The sequence below is a fragment of the Pocillopora damicornis genome, chromosome 10 (genome assembly GCF_964200805.1).
Source record: "Pocillopora damicornis chromosome 10, jaPocDami1.2, whole genome shotgun sequence".
NCBI lineage: Eukaryota > Metazoa > Cnidaria > Anthozoa > Scleractinia > Pocilloporidae > Pocillopora > Pocillopora damicornis.
This window is the reverse complement of record NC_142679.1, coordinates 22,227,842-22,245,045: the sequence shown is the minus strand read 5'-3', so window position 1 is coordinate 22,245,045 and position 17,204 is coordinate 22,227,842. Positions and strand designations below refer to the sequence as shown.

The following is a 17,204-nucleotide window of genomic DNA, read 5'->3' as shown; positions in this document are numbered from 1 at the left end:
AAATCGCGGTTTTTTAGCGTAATGATGCAAATTAGCCATGTGACTTTGAAAAAAACAAGAAAAAACATAAAAGGAATAAATGATTTTGGTTTAAGCAAGGGGTTTTCACCATGGCAGACTAGGTTAAGAGAGGAACGGGGAAAGGCCTAATTTCTGTTTCTATCACCCGCTAGGCTACCTCTTACCCAGTCCTACCAGAGTCTAGAGCATGTGTTGTCTAGTGTCATTGTTTATTCATACTAGTTTTCTTGTTTGTATTGGGTACGTCAAATTTTTTGGTGGAGTGTAAAACTGTGGTTTGAAATTTTAAACAGGTTTTTGGAATTTCTTCTGCCCGGTTCCAAAGACTGCTTTGATCATCAGTGCAAGAAATATGAGTTCGGGTTATTAGAATGGTTGACGATTTGGTGTATGTGGCGTGTCAAAATACTTTCGATGCATTCATCAAAGGACGAATGCTTTTAACATCAATAAAAGACAACCGATAATAAAAGATTTTATCCCGATAATCGGTACGATTTGCGAGGAAGCCATTATTCTGCTATATCGATGTGTCTTGTTGAATGTGAAATACTGATAAGGTCTCTGTTGCTTTAGTTGTAGCGTAGTCGACTGCAAAATAATATCTGGCTCTAGATCTCAAAATTTGTGATGTCTCACGCTTGTTATAGGTCTTTTTAAAACATCTTTTCCTCCTCAACAAGTGAGATCAAAATTCTACCGAAACGCTTTCGATATTGCTCACCTAAGCGACACACACGACCCTTATCACATAAATCCAGTGTACAGTCTCACAAATGAGCTCTGTCGGTTAGAGGGGATTCCAAACGCCTCATCAAACCTGGCTAAATTCGAAAATTTTCGGGAACTCGCATTTTCCTTTGTTTCTCGTTTGTGACATTATTTAATGTTTCTTTGGTGATTAAAACCACTTCTGTCTTCGAGAGCGCTAATCTGGCTTTTAATCATGTGTAGCTGCTGGTAAATGTATTTGCACCTGCAGGGCTCTCATTTCATAAAGAAAATTAATAAGAAATAAAGTAGAACGAGGATGGAAGATGGAAATCTTTGCTGGTTCTGTCAAAATTCCGGGAAAATTTGAAAAGAAAGCGTGTTTGACTCAGTCTTTTACATCCGGCAGAGGGATATATTCAAATATATTGTTCCTTAAAGCTGCATTAAACGGTCGTAACACTCAGTATTATTATTAAAATTGTTTGTGCCAAATGTCAAAACGTGGCATCTTCAGCCAATTCCATTAAGAGAGAGACATTAGTATTTGCTTACCAAGCCACCACTAATTGAAATTTCAATTACACCTTCGAACGTTATTTCGCGACGCTCCTATCTGTCTGTCTGTGTTCTGTAAGTCGGAAAATATCCTAAAAACGAGACTCACATTTTATTTAAAAAAAATCAGGAAAAATTATTCTGTAAATCTTTTACTTCCTACCTTTCAAAGCAATGTTGGTAATTATTTTGTACCAGAGCATTTAAAGATAGTTACAGCTTCCATATTTCCCGTATTTGAAGAGAACACTAAAAGGACGCCATAAATAATGAAATGTTTATTTTAATTTTTTTTTACAACCGCCATTTTGCTTCAATTTTTCCGACGAAATATAATAGATGTGAATTTCTATATTTTAATAAACTGGCATTTCTCATTAGGGAACGAGTGGTTTGCGTGCTTGTTTTCCGAAAAAAATTGTTTTTGCAAATTTATGATAATGTACAGAATCATCTTCTATTAAAAAACTTCAGGCTGATAAGAAATGCGATAGTAGTCGTTATGAATTTGTGCATCTTTATCAGCCAATACAAACTGGGTTCTGTTATCTTAAAATTATCTTTCTCATTTCCTTCATTCTTTTTACCCATGAGAAAAATCTCTTGCATCTTCCCTAACATGACATGCATTAGTATTGACTGTCGTCTCTAAAAAAAACTCGCTCAAACAAACCTAACATGTTTGTTATCAAGTGAATGCATGCTAAAATGGGTTTATTAAGGATTGATTGTTCTCAATGCCTTTGAGTAATGTTAATCTAAACTTTGCCGGTCATTTTCCACGAGATCAGCTTTCAGTCGTTTTTCATAATGTTTAAAGTTTAGTCTTTCCCATTAATGAATAGAGAAATTGGCGTAAATGGTTTTGCTTTCGTTGCTTTTTTTCTCCACACCCCTCCCCACTCCCCACCGCTCGCTTCACTCGAATCCAGTTCCTCCTCGGCCCTTTTCACCGGAGTCTGTCCACTGATTGCTCGCAGGAAAACAATCTTTTCTTGGAAGGGTTGCCATCGGCACTAAACGCTCTGTCCCATCCCCCCTGGGGCCTAAAAAGCCAATCTTGATCGAAGTCTTAGCCACGAGTAAAATCCCAACTTTTGAAAAGAATGGCTAACTATTTTTTGATAGCTGTTTATTTACATGGTAATATATAGATTTAGGCAAGCCTATAAGCGGAGCTCGCATCTTTTTTTCCCGCACGTCTCTTCAACAAAACTAAAGCCCCTACTATGGATAAAGTGCGGGGTAATATTAATGTATTTTCATTCGCAACTTCTCCGTGTCCGTGTAGAGGACTGATTATAAGATAGTGCCCGTGGTACAGTTGGCTGCGCATGCAAAAAGTAGCGACTTGTACGGTCGGTCATACGGTCGTACAGTCGTACATCCTAATTTTTTCGGTTCGATGGGTTACTACTTTTTTGTATAATAATGTGGCTACGCTCCGCGAGCTCCGCTATAACGGTTGTAGGTTAACAAAAGCGTAAAGCAATTAAAAAAACCTCAAGGAAAGTACACATGACGTGACTAAGCACGTGACTAAGCATGTGACTAAGCACGGAATGCGTTCATGATCAAGTCGTGATCGGTTTGTATTTCGCGTCTCACGGTTGAACGCTTTAATTTTGAAACAAGGGTTGAAACCAATCCGTGATTGCTTTGTGTTTGCACCATACGTTCAGAAATAGGTTTAGAAAACTGGCGCACCCCTTCCCACCACAAATCAGTTGTAAAAAAAAATCAGGAGTCACATTTTCCAACACTTTGGAGGGTTTGACTGTTTCGCCTTGAGTTCTTATCGGCTCTCTTTGATATTTTCATGACTTATGATGATATTCAATCGAAATACGCTCTAATACCCGTTTTAAACCAGTTTACCCAAGACACTGAATTTTAAATTGTCAATCTAAAAATAAATTATGAATTCGAATGAGAAACGCAAGGATGCGATGATAAAAAACAAGGTTCCTGGCATTCGGACAGTTCCGTTACAGAAGTCTGTGTTACAACAAGAGAGGTCACAGTGCCATTCTTGTTCTTTGCATTCCTCGCCTGAACATGTTTCAGGAACATTGCAACCCATGGCGTAACTCACTTCCAGTTTTTCTGTTTCGGATCTAACCCACCTTGTTTGCTTAATCTTATAACAAATGTCTCCTTGGCGAGTGCACTCAACTGCTGTTAGATTTTCTCGGCAGTTACTCCATGATTCTGGTGAATAACATTTGTAACAGCGGAGCTTTTGTCCTTGTGTTTGTGACGACCTTTCTGTCAAGGAAGACGAGTAAAAGTTGTCAGATTGCTTCTGTCGTCATCTTTATTTAGAAAAAGTCGATTGAACAATGGACCCGAGCGCGGGAAAGTCATGAGCTGAGAAGTCATATTTGTCTTAATTTCCTCATTTTGAAAGTAATAATTTTCCAAGACAGACATCATATAGATGGTGTTAAATTTACGAACGTATGGGGTTTTGTTTCTGTTTTCTGTCATCCTGTACTCTTCTTTAACCACAGCAGATTAGTAGACGAACGTACTGTTATTAGGAATTATTACTCTCTCGGCCAGTTGAGAGGCAAAATTTCATTTACGATATGCTGTCAATGACAAACGGCTGTTCGCCATGGCAACTGCAAAACCCCCTGCTTAGTCCGACCCCACAGAAGAGCATAATGAGTTTGTTTACTTCGTTCATAATCTTTCACTGAATCAATCAAAGTCGTTTTCAAACAGTGTTCTCACACGGGTTGTTATCAGTGAAATTCGGTGCATTTGCAGTTTGGGTTCAAAAAGCATGCGTGTGCTCCTGTAAATCACGTGAACACCAGCAGGAGAAAGGACGGGCTTAATGCGATTTCTTTGCAAACAAAGCAGCTCCAAATTTTGGTACTTTCCTTCAGGGGCTTTTCGCATCCCACGTAATTTAAAGGATATGCAGTTTTATGGGGAAATCAGACTTGCTCATCAGCTACCATATAGCATCAGTCTGACAAGTCTTCCTTCTCTTTAATCCCCGGGTATCAGACAGCAACAGCAACTGTTAAAATTTTGTTTTGATGAAAAAATAAAATGAAAAAAGTATGGAAAATATAGAATTAATTTTCGTTCTTCTAGGCGGAAGCACTTAAGCTAATGAAAAAATTAATGAAAGAAAATCAACGACTGAAGTAAACATGCCCTTACGTACCGATCGCCGACATGAGAGGAAGCAAGCGCATAACATTACATAACTTTTTCAAAAAAACAAGCTTGATCTTCGTTCGATGGTGAAATTTTGTAGAGGTGAATTATTTTTTTTGAACTTGATTTTCCTTGCTGACAGCTTTATTACGTTCAATATGCGTCTTAGTTCTTCATAACAAGTTAAAAACCTGTAAGAGACAGGTGGCGGTTAAGTCACTAATTTATTCAGTGACAAGAAATTTGAAGTGTTCGAGTATTTTCCGAGTCAGCCATCGAGGGTGAACCACCTGCAGCATTGTTAATCTTTACGAATCACGCAAAATGAAGAAAAGGTATACCAAAAAATTAGCAATAAACAAAACGAAGGTCTAGAAAACCGTGCAAAAAAACAATACAAAAGTACTTCTGAGCTTTTAAGAAGAGACCACTGGAAACAGTTAAAAGACTTCTCATTGGGAACCGGAATTAATAACGAAATGATTATTTTAAAAGGCAATTGGTAAGTTCTTTATACCTCACAAGGAAATTAAAAGCATTTTTGTGGATGAAACTTTATTTACAGTCTTAGTAAGGATAAAGTATGATATGCGACGCATCAAGTGCGAGTTGTCTTTATAGAAGGGAGTTAGTCATGTTCAAGGCGGAAAACAAAAGGTATTTATTGACGTTCTAACATTTATTTACTCTTCCTTCCTTTTAAAAGGGGGTCATTAAACCGAACATCGCTCTGTTGTTTAAATGAGAAATAAGATTTGAGTTCCCTTCTGTTTATTTAAAGCGTGTAGTCGAGGTTGTATGGAAACGAAAAAATGTATTTTTTGGAACTTATGTGATGGTCAAAAGACACGTTTTTTTTTGTGTTTGGACAGTTGCTTATCGGACCTTCCAATAAGCCAATCTCATCCAAAGTTTTAGTTTTTATCAACCAAACACATTTGAAGTTGTAGTTTAAATCAACCCGGCGATCGGACTTTGTCAGTCTTTGAATGCAAATTTTCCTTTCTTTCTTTCATAACTTGGCTATTCTTCCTCTCTCGGAAATTGTAATTTTTATGATTAACTGGTAATAAGACTTCCTGTCGTCCAATTCGGTCTGTAATCATACTCGTGATAAGCAAATCGGACTCCCGCTGCACGGTCGTCCGATTTTGTTATCAATCGTATTATTAAAGAATAATTGGACACCACTCAGCCATATTACTATTACTAAAAATTCGTAGGAAACTTTAAACGGATGCTTCCGGTTTAGTGACGAATTGATTCCAAATTTCTGGGACTGTGTTGATTATTTTACCTCCGTAGACGTAACAAAAAGTATTTGTGCTTTTTTTTCCTTTTTCCAAAGGAGCGGGGACTGAAGTTATAAATTTTCATCGTTGTAAGCTCGTTTTTTCTTTCGAAAATGTAGTTTATTTTTTATTTCTTTTAATTCTATCAAAATAGTCAAAGCCGTACTTGGCCTATCTCCCTTTTTATTGCTTAAACATGAAAAACAATCGCCGTTATCTTCGTAATTTTTATCTTAAGTCAATAAAGGCTTTTCTAATCGTTATAGTCAGTGGGTCAGTGACTTTGACATGTTTGATCTGTTTTCTGCCGATAAAAACGACCAAAAAAAGAGATGACTGGCAACTGAGTCACTGCAGCAGAGTCCCTTATATCAAATCTTCAAGATGTTGACATTTGTCGTGAACATTTCACGTGAACTCGGTCCTAGGAAATTTCGCGAACCGAAAGACCATCAACTGTGCTCGAAAAACTCGTTGATGGTATGTACAAGCTTCACTGATGTAAGCTTTCGGTGTCGGAAAGTTGATTTGCATATAGTTTTGCGTATACGGTGTCATTTATTTTCAACCGGATCAGGTGCTTAACGATCATTGAATTGATGTTTTATCTTGACATTAAAGCTAAAACTTTCGAAACAAGGACTTGTCTAATTTCATCTTTGTCGGTCTAGTAACTGTTAGTACGGAAACATCACGCTAAGTATTTTCAATAACGGCGAAAATTTTGTCAGTAATCAAGATGAAATTGCTATGACTACGAATCAAATTCCAAGTTGGTCTGTCGCGTTTCTGTTTGTTTCACGTCTCTTGAATGTAAATATTAGCCTGGCGGCTCCGATTCACTCTCAGCTGTTTCCAATTTTTATTTTCCGAGTGAACCTTTTAACTCCCAGAAGTGATTAACTAGTATCTTCCCCCTATAATACACATGCACTATCCAGCAAACAGGTAATGAGAAAACTCAAATGTGTCGGGCAGAATTTGTTACCTTGATCTAACACCAAATTCTCGTCACTAATTTACAAGGAAATGTGTAGCAGCTAGAGGGGAGAATTAACAAGCAGATCTTGGGAATGAAAGGGTTGAAGAGAAAAAGACATCTTTTAAAATACTGCGTCGCAATCCGCGATATTTTCGCTGATTGTTCAATTTAGTTGGATTGCCGAATTGGTCATTGCAAAAATCCACCTTTGATAACGTTTTGGGAAAGTTGGCAGAGATGACAATGTTTATTTTATCAAAATAGCAGGGAAATTGCGGGGATGTCAGTGTCGCCTCAAACGTCAAGAGATAATTTCTTCTTGAGAGCTACCGCAGTTGTTTTAAGCTTCTGTGTTTGGATATGATTGTGTCAAATATCGCAAAGCGGGGTTTCTTGAATTTCATTAAAATCTAGAAAAAAGACTTTTCATATGCATTTCTATATCAAGTATAATGCCGTCATTTCAGATCGTTTTAATTAAAAAGATTAGTGCGATAAAGTTTTTACATATAAGTTTTCAGGTGTTGTATTTCACCTTTCTCGTGATGATTTCCATCGACAGGAGAACTTAGCGTAGTTGGTATATTATGTTAGAAAGTGAAAGGTAATCCTGGACACTGATCATTTTTAGTGATCGTGCCTTTTAGTTTATGAATAAAAATTTGAGCCTTAAGGCAAGTACGATTTGGATTTTTTTTAAAGAGGAAACCGGAAAACTCGACTCCGAAGACAATTGCTTGAAACAGAAATTAACAACTGAAAGGTTTCAGTCAGTTAGAAATGACTTGAACGCATCATATTTTTTTTAAACATTTGTCCCGATAACCAGTTGATCAGTTAAAGTTTCCGAAGTAGATTATGTGTCAAACTCCAGTGTGATATATAGGTTTTGTGAACGAGGATCTGAATCTTGAGATAAGTTTCTATATTGAGGCCACAACATTATATAGATAATGAAAATGAATTAAATAAATGGCAATAAAGTAATACCTTGCTTCGATGTACAGTTTGCAAGCAGGAAAGCAAGGAGAAGCGTTCTCCTCCACAACTTCATCACAGACCCATGCATGTCTCTCATGTTTCGTTGATGTATACCGTGAAATTGTTAAGGCGCCGTCTTTGTCACTTGATCTGCGTCACCGTGTTACTTAATGGTGTTACTGTGTTATATTGCTTTGTAAGACCCTTTTTGTCCGCACAGCTTTTATTTGTTTTAGTATTATTGACAGACAGAATTAAGCATGGACCACAGGCATACCATCCAATGGCACGTCGGAAAGACTCCTGAGCCGGTTAAACGAAATGTGTATATGTTCTGATTGTGGAAGAGAATGATAAAATTTGCAATGCCTATAGGTGTGAAAATCTCACTTAGTGGAATGAATTATTAAGATACTGACGTGTGGGGTTTTTTTTTTGCCTCTTTTAACGTCCTCTTACGGGATCACTCTATCGCTGAATTCATAAGTCAATGTGGAGGGTTGAGAGCGCTTCAGAAGAAACTGTTTAAAAAGGAGAAGATGGCAAATCAGTACACGTCTGCGTGTTATCATTTAAGGCCACTTTTCCAAGACCTCGTGAAAAAGAATTTTCATAGCTTTTAATTCAAAACCGTCTTTCATATCTTCATATCCTTGTAAGTTGTCTTACGTGTCAACACAATTCGAAGGTTGGTAAGCCTGTGCTTGGACAATTGCCGCTTAAAAACTTCTTTATTCTCAAATAGCCAACAGCATTTAGAGACTTATTTTCAGGCCAAGGCTCTGTTGGATGAATTTACTGCTCTCTAGATGATGATGAAAAATCCAGTGAAATTCAAATTTTCAGTTTCAATAGTTAATCATTCCTTGACGTGTGTTTCATTTTCATAATTGAAATGGAATAGCTGACGCCATGTTAGACCTGTTAGCTATTTAATTTCGGCGGAAATACGAACGTCAATGTATGTGTTTCTTTATTTATTTAATACTGAAAAACAGATGTCTATTTTGTTGGGCTCATACTTGAACGTGCGTGCGCTGGACTGACACATGACCAAAAAATGGGAAAACTACGCCTCTTCTTTTGTTATTTTCAGTTATTTGGGAAACTCTTACACTGATTTCTTTTTCAGGTTCTATTTATAAAAACAAAAGAAGCTTCCAATTTAGACTTGTTTTTTTAATCTCTGGATTATTTGCTTTCTTGAATGACACCCAAGCAGAAAGTGAAGTACCGATGAATATGTATATGTATATAATATGTATTTGTATATGTGTAGACCATTTGTAATTAACCGGTCAACTTGAAATGAATTTAGCTGTAGACTAATTGCGCTGCCTTTCTCTTAATTCGGTACAAATTAAACCGTCGATTTGTTTTATTTTATTGCTCATGAAAAGGCATTTTGGCCATGTTAAGTTTCCCTCAATGTCTATTGTACATGTTTTATTTTGAGGTATACAGTTTCCCTTTATTGAATAAAAATTTCACAAAAGATAAGAAATGTAAAGATATCTCTTCACAAAAAATTTAGCCACTCAGTCGAAAAATGAGATGGATGATTTTGATTCGAGTCAATGAAGCTTATGTAATCAGATGAATTGCTGTTGAAAATGTACAATTTTTTCAAATTTTAAATGACATTTTCCCAGCCAATCCACAGAGTTGCTGGCATAGTTATCCGTGAAGTGTATCAGTTCCGGTTACGCATGATCACTGTAAGTGTTGTTTGGAGCACATGCATGGCAATTCGGGACTTATCCCGTATCATTTCAGGTCACAAACCCGTTTTGTTACTAAGTAATTCGGGACTTATCCCGTGTCGTTCTAGGTCACAGACCCGTTTTGGCACAAGTCAATCGGGACTAAACCCGTCTCATTGCGGGTCATAGTTCCGTTTTGTAGCAAGTCAATTGGGACTCATCCCGTATCATCGTGGGTCGCAGACCCGTTTTGGTACAAATCCAGTGGGACTTATCTCTTAGGCAGTGCGGGTCAAACGCGGTGATACCCGTGTAAGTGAAAATCAAATTGAACTTTTTTTCCTAGTATTGCGGACTGGTTGTGTTTGTTCGTGTTTAAAAATCTCCTATTTTTCTTAAAGGTGCTTGAAAACGCCTAGCACTTAGAGAACACAATTCAACTGTAGAAGACAAATCAAAATTACCAGCACACCTCCCAGCAATGTGTTCGTCATATCAGCCGCTCGTTTTGTTGCGGTGTTACAGCCGTCGCGATGACAACAGTCAATTTGGCAACTTGTACTACGCTTCTCGCAATCTTTGACAGCGCACAGTCTTGCTTGACCGCACATTTTTATAAAAGCTTCTTTGTATCCTTTGTTTGAGCTGTCATCCTTTGTCACTTTATGTTGCGTAATGCAGACTTCATCGTGACCAGGTGTACAATCGACAAGGTTTTCAGTCTTTTTACAGTCCTCCCAAGATTTATACGATAAACAAAGGTAGCATTTGAGATCCGCACCAACACAGGGAACTGAAAATGATAATTAACAAAGAAATGAAGCTATGCGGAACTCAAACAAAGGGGTACGTAGACAAAGAACACAAATTATTTTAACCGCATTCCGGTTGAGGGACCTACAATAGTTTTCGAAAGTAATAACAATGTTTGTAGTGTTTTCGTTTTTAAGAAAACTCCTTTTAATTTGACGAGCAGCCTTTTCAGCCCGGTCTACACTTTTAACAATAGCGTTCTTATTAATTATTCGAGTGAAAGTTCCACTAAGAGGTTGTCTCGATATGACTCCACTCAACAGTGCCAGCTCAGTTTCTATTGTCTTCACAACTCTTTCATAAGTATAATACTGATATGTTCACGAGAGATTCAAGGCTCGTGTGCTCCTCGAGATCTCGTTCGCAAATAGCGAGGCTGGATATTTCCCTGATTTACCGGGAGGAAACTGGTAAGGTCGTTGGCGGCTAGTCATGAATCAGATGAGTCTTAAATTTCTCAAACTGTGTCCATATGACGACAATCTCAGACCAGTTTCATAGATTTGTTTTAGTTAATCATTGTACAGTAAGGAGTTTTAGAGAAATTGCACTGAGAATCATAGAACAAATTACGTCCGGTTGCGTGTTATGTCACTAAATTGCTTCCGTGCCACTTTTTTCGGAAATCCGATTCTCTTCGAAATTATCTTGAAAAGCAAACATAACCTGATGGTAATACCGTAAAACAGCATCTGTCTTAATCATCACGTACTTGGTTTTCAATGGCAAGTTTAGGTTGCTTCAGTGTGAGACGGTTCTTTATGGGCCCCTTCCCTGAGGCATGGTCTAATTTCGTGCAGGCGTTATTAAACAAGTATGAAAGCGGAAGAAGATCCAACTTAGATTATGTCGACGTTTTTCGAATTCTTTGAGTAAAAATATGAGTCGATAGGTGTCAAATTGCTAAAACCGACGTTCATCAAGATTGCAACAATTAACTAAGAAAGCTTTGCCATACAACAGGCGAAAGTGTTCAAGGTTCCTAACCCCAGGCGGGACTTCCTGTATATTTCCTAATATCTTATTTGTAACATTTATTAAAACAGTCGATCTTTGCATTTGGTCTGAAACTTCATATCGAGTTCATTTCTAGTTTTTAGTAACTGCAGGAAGTAGATATAAGGAATTATTTCTCAGTCGTGCAATACGGAGTATAGAATTGTATAAAAGAAATTTTTATGTAGAAATTTCTTCTTGTATCAATTTTTTTTTCTGAGCAGATTTCTTCACCCAACATTACTTTTCCTTTCAAGAATGCAGAGCTTGAGAACGTGGCGGTTTGAAATTTCATTTCTGAAATGAATATATGAATTGTATACGAATTTATATATTAGATTTCCTTCAAATCATTCGTCATCTGAGAACGATAAACCTACGCAAATCCATCCAAGTTCTTGTTTAAGAGATTATTGCATTGATTTTGTGGTAACCTTTGAGGCCGTTTAAACTGGTTTTCTAATTCTTACTCTGAAACAAATTTCCTTGAAAGTAGAATTGCTTATTAAAGCGCAAGTTGTTGTTGATGTAAGAATTATCAGCCTTTTAATGATGTGGTCTAGCAACTATTATTGTTTGGTAACTACTACATTCGCAACAAGTTACTAACTGACTGCAGTAAATTATACTTTGAGGAACAGCGAGCAAGAAATAGGAGTGACTCGTTGGTTTCATCTTTTACACTCTTCAGTTTTATCTACGAGGAATTAAACCGGAACTGTTGAATTCCGTTGATTTTTTCCGCCATTAGAATTTATTTGAAGCGATTCAGTTGAATTATTGCAGATAATGTTTTCTTCTCTCGACCATTCCTCAAATAAGTAGAATAGATTGAGAAAAAAGATGAAAATTGAGTCATCACTACAGCTTTCATAAATCTGCACGTTAAATCAAAAAAGAGCTCGTCGCTTACCCACAAACATCAGTAGCAATATTGACAAGGAGTATATCTTCTCAAGCTTCATTTTCGCAAACAGCCAAGTTATCCCCGGTCGACAACTTAAATGCCAGCCTCCAGAATACAATTGCCTCGAAATTTCCATCTGCGAAGATATTTAAACCGGTTTCGAGCCCTGACAGGCACTGATGTGACAGCCACATTTCCGCGAAGCTCAGTGCACAACGTAGCGATTGACATATCTTGTTTGAGGTCTTACATGACAGACAGTCTTCAAGGTCACGTGCCCGTATGGTTGGATAAACATCCTAATTATTATAAAATTAGCATTTTATAACGAGGGTTTCATTTCTTAAGCCAAGTTTTTAACAAACTTCACCGATGTGTTGTACATAATTGTGGGGTCTTGCTGGATGACTAATGGCGTACAAAGCACGCTTTTTATGCCTCAGTAACTTTGCTTATACTTGCTTTTAGTAACCTATACTTGAGCCAACTACCTCAAGTTGAAAGCTTATTACCATTTCCTAACGTCACATAGAAGACAACATGGTGATCAGTGTGCATACTCACGTTCCTCTGTGCACCATTCTTGAGCAGCACCAACGGTGGACCAAAGAAGGGTTTACTCGGTTTTTGCAAAAGAGTGTGGTTTTCCGTTTTTAGTGAACAATGGTACGAAAAGGTGCTCAGCACAGACGATAGATAACGAAACTGTGAGGGATAACTGCACGATACTTATTCGTGCTCTTGGTTCCCAAAAAACTTTCCTTATGTCAATTATGTTGAGTTTTGATCCATGTATTTTGACGTCAGTTGGATCTGGACCAACTAGGGATTGTTTTGGAAGCTTTTATCTGTTCCGTAAACTATTTTCTTTCTAAATATTTCTTTTAATTTATGTTAGTAAATAATCACTTTCCTCGTTGATTTCTTCTGTCCATCTGGATTCCTGTGTTCACATCTTGTTTAAATAAAGCTATTGCATATGGGTTAAGAACAGATTAACGAGGTTATATCCATTTTATTGATAGTTTGTTGGTTTATGGTAAAGTTTCGTTCACTTTCGGTGTGTTTTATGATTAGGACAGAACGTAAGCTGGACTATTTCCGGGTTCTTTTGACGAGAGACTATTTGCATGCATGATTCAAATTAATTGTTGTTAAATTTGGAGGCTAAAACAATCTTCATATGAAAAGTTTCTCTCAGAAATTAAAAAAAAAAAAAAGAAATGACCCTCAACCTGTGGCTTTCCGGACATAGTTTTCTTCCTGTTGGAAACCTGTCTTTGAATTTTTTTTATTGCCTTGGCACTTTTCCTCATCCAGATCACCACTTTTGCTTCTAATCTGAGTGACAGCATTTACTGCACCGCTACTGGGTATGATAATGTCAATGACAGGCATTTTGAATCATCGTTGTGCACTCTTTCCAGTTTCTTCGTTGAGGTAATCAACTGGGGAGTTTTTCTTCTTTTCATGTTCCCCTCTACTTTGCTGAATAGGTCAACAATGATACTTAATTTTGAAAAGTACTGGGAATCAAGTTAAAAACGCATGGGAGTTGAGGCGCTTTTAGCAAACCTGTGACCGTTTCTCTCTGGAAACGGTGTATTGCGTTAACAGCTTAGGACTTTCGTTGACATAGAAACGGAGTCTCTTGAAAAAGATGACTTAAACGTTGGAGGTGGTATGACACTTCTCGCGGACCTGATAAAGAATACTTAGCGGTATATGTTTTGTCGGTGATTAAAGCCTGACAGGTCTTAAGAAGTGGCAATATGCAGTGACATTAGTACAGAATTGCGAGTCGTTTTAAAACTTTACACCTACGTCTTTAAGTTGAGTGATCCGCGACGTACCCGCTATGACCATTTACAAATGAAAATTTATTCCCTACGGGTAAAATGCCCCAGTCTCCTTTAAAGGATTAAATAGGTGATATATTCGTTGGAGTGGTTTCATGAAAGAAATATGGCGATTAAATTCACGAACATCAGTCTCGTCACCAACATTGTTCGAGTTGATAGTTCCGTGCTAGCTGTATTGCATAGATCCTCATGACAGCATTTAGGGTCGCACCGCGCTCCATATTTTTCGCAGTTTTTGTTTGTGCACAAATCTGCCGTACCACAAGTTCTGGAAAAAAGTTCCTCGTATTCATCTCCAGTGAGTTCCTTGTAACGCACTAGATGTTCTTTGATGCAAACTTCGTCGTGCCCATCAGGACAATCTATGAGTTCCATTTTCGCATTGCATTCCTCCCAAGATATGTTAGATACACACGCATAACATCTGAGGGCCTCACTGCAACGAGGCACTGAAAAAGGAATAAGGAAACGCTGATAAATTTCCTACCGGAGCAATCTCGTTTTCAGGATTTTTGAAGGGATAAGTCCTTGGAACGAGTTTGCAACTGTTGTCACGCAATCTGTTATTTTCACTAACTAAAAATAAAGTGATTGTCATCGATATTCTCACTGGATTAGACTGTCGTGTCATTCGGTTCTTGTCTGACGTCTGCAACAAAAGCTTAGTTTAGTAAGAACATATCTTCTCGTCTTTGTGAAAGAGGAGATCTGTCTGGGCTTTTAAAATCCCAGTCAGACTGACATTTTTCCTTTTTCTCGTTTGGTCCGAATCTTTTATTTATGGTTGCCCCTCAGCAGGAAGTTACAGTGCATCAGCTCCTTTAAACCATAGGCCCTACAGCTTTTCTTTGTGCAGTATGAAAAACCTCGAGTACCAGGTGTTGTTCTCGTAATTTTGTATAGTTTTAGGTTTGGCTTCTTACGGATATTTTATAGTACAATTGATTGATGGAATGCAAATACAACATGAATGTTTTTTCTTTTTGCCAAGTTTTTTGTGTTTCTCTTAAGAGAGAAAAGAAGAGGAGCGGAAAATGAATGCATCAGAATGGGCAGACAATATGTGTATTTGCACTTTGTTTCTTGGCGTTTCTGATGCTTCACAGAATAGAACCTACCCTGTCGGGTGACACAAAAACCATTTGTGAAGGTCTTTGTGTGACTCTGTGAAAAAAAAAACAACAACAAACAACGCCGCATTTGTAAAGCAGCATATGTATTGTGCTCCCGCTGGCACAAATTTCACCGCTGTGAATGTTAAGTTACAAATGAAAATATTTTGAAATATAAACTAACTGTGGAAAACAGGTTTTTATAGTGCACATGTTTCGCCATGCACCTTTCCTTCAATCCCCGTTAGCGTAAAATCACTTGTGACATTGAATCACATCTGTGTCGCAATTTCAAAGGTCATTCTCAGTGATTTGCATAACTTGTGACACAGTATAACTAATTAAACGAATCTCCAGAGGAACCTTCGGGTAACTTTCCTAAATCGGAAGTTTTTTTAAAAAAGAAAAGAAAAGTAAACTGAAGGACAATAATGATATTATTTTGGTCGGAGTGTAAACTAAAGCTCCCTTACTCTATTGTGTTAATTAGACCAATTTGAATTGTTCAGTTGACTGCACTGAATGTTGCGAAATATTTTAGCAATTAAATGGTGGAAACTTCTCTTATTTCGTTGCTTTCACACAGAATAAGCCGAGAAGCTCCCAAACCAATTAATATATCATTGTGGTGACTTTTTTCAAAGTCTCTAATATAATTTGAGTTTGAATGGTGGCCTTTCAAAGCGATTGCATTCAAAGTGATTGTTTACAATCCTTAAATCTGCGAAGGAAATATCTTTGCCCATTGGCGCTGATTTGTAACGCAGAGGTTTTGCACAGATTGTTCGTATATTTCGCATGTTTTCATTTCATTTGATACCGTGTGCTCGAAAGCAAGAACTAATTTATTTGTTTGCATCGATTGTTTGCTATGGTTTTTATTAGCTGTTAGCAGATTTCAATGTCAGCTTAGAGTGTAACAAAGAAATTTAAAAGAAATTGGCCTCGGATACAAAGACAATTGACTATTCTGCAACTTCTTAAAAGAAAACTTTCGTCTTTGCAACAAATTAAATACGGACATTTCGTGACTTGGACTTCTTCGCTGTGGCGTCTTCACTGTGGCCTCTACACCATTTTCATGTAAACAAAACAAAACATCTTACTTACCCTTTGTCAGTAGAACTAAGACAAACGACGCGTAGCGAAGAAAATTCGAGCGCATTCTTCCGCTCTCAGGATTGAAGAGCTAGCAGCTTTCTTCGTCAGATCCTTTTGTAGTGTTAGCTTTTTGTATTCCAGTCGAAATGTGACTTGTAATGTTAGAACGATCTATTAGTAGCAAGATCTCGTGACACGAACTGCGTGCGCGAGAATTAAAGCGTGACTGTGTCGTGTATTAGGTTTACTTTCGGGAACAAGAGATCATCGCGACGTGTGTTCGAAAATGACGGCTGAAAATTACAAAGTGTAATGGGGAGTTTGTTTAATAATCTTAAATTTCTTATTTTGTGAAGTTTTTTTTCTAAAAGAGGATTTTTCAGTCAGTCGTTCTTTTTTCCTCTGATATTGATTTTGTAAAATTTAAATTCGGTCGCCAAGTAAGAGTGCATATTTGCATGTCATTGTTATTGTCTGAGGGGAAGGCAGGGAATGTTTGCCTCAAAGGATTAACTTTTGCAAGAGGGCAAATGTTTGTTTTTTGTATTAGGTCGTTTTTGTTCGTCTCCAGCTCATGCACGCACTTAAAAAAAAGGTGTATAAAAAGTTTCAAGGGATTTTGCTAATCCAAGAAAGTCTGCTGGTGCCCTCTGCTCTAAGGTGACCGCTAAAACCATTCGTAGTTGTTCTGGTTGTTTAGCAAGTCGTTGGGTGTCTGACAGATACACCCACACATTTTTCATTTAATATTTTTTTGCTCAGCAAATACACGGAAAAGACATTCATGTCACCAAGTGTTGCACTTTATTCACAGCAGTGTATCCGCTTTGTGTATTTTAGGAACACAGCTTGTATCAAAGAATTGATCTTAAAATGTATTCAAGTAGCTGCAAAGATTAAAGTCAATATTATTTATCCTTAACTTTACATAAAATTTGAAAACATCAAAAATTATCAAACGTGTTTCACGCGAGCGTTCCTCTGACAA

At 37.5% G+C, this 17,204-nt stretch overlaps 3 protein-coding genes across 3 annotated transcripts in view; 1 reads left to right on the top strand and 2 right to left on the bottom strand.

Annotated features, from left to right (window-relative positions):
* Nucleotides 1-17,204, top strand: part of LOC113671443 (tRNA-dihydrouridine(16/17) synthase [NAD(P)(+)]-like) — a 28,204-nt gene that overhangs the window by 7,711 nt on the left and 3,289 nt on the right. The window lies entirely within an intron of this gene.
* LOC113671444 (uncharacterized) lies at nucleotides 1,554-12,787 on the bottom strand. The gene is made up of 3 exons (XM_027187641.2): nucleotides 12,148-12,787; nucleotides 9,890-10,218; nucleotides 1,554-3,558 (listed from the first exon to the last, which is right to left on the bottom strand). The coding sequence occupies exons 1-3, from the start codon at nucleotides 12,275-12,277 to the stop codon at nucleotides 3,472-3,474; spliced, it is 546 nt and encodes a 181-aa protein (XP_027043442.2). The 5' UTR covers nucleotides 12,278-12,787; the 3' UTR covers nucleotides 1,554-3,471.
* Nucleotides 13,143-16,449, bottom strand: LOC113671446 (uncharacterized). The gene is made up of 2 exons (XM_027187643.2): nucleotides 16,226-16,449; nucleotides 13,143-14,452 (listed from the first exon to the last, which is right to left on the bottom strand). The coding sequence occupies exons 1-2, from the start codon at nucleotides 16,278-16,280 to the stop codon at nucleotides 14,094-14,096; spliced, it is 414 nt and encodes a 137-aa protein (XP_027043444.2). The 5' UTR covers nucleotides 16,281-16,449; the 3' UTR covers nucleotides 13,143-14,093.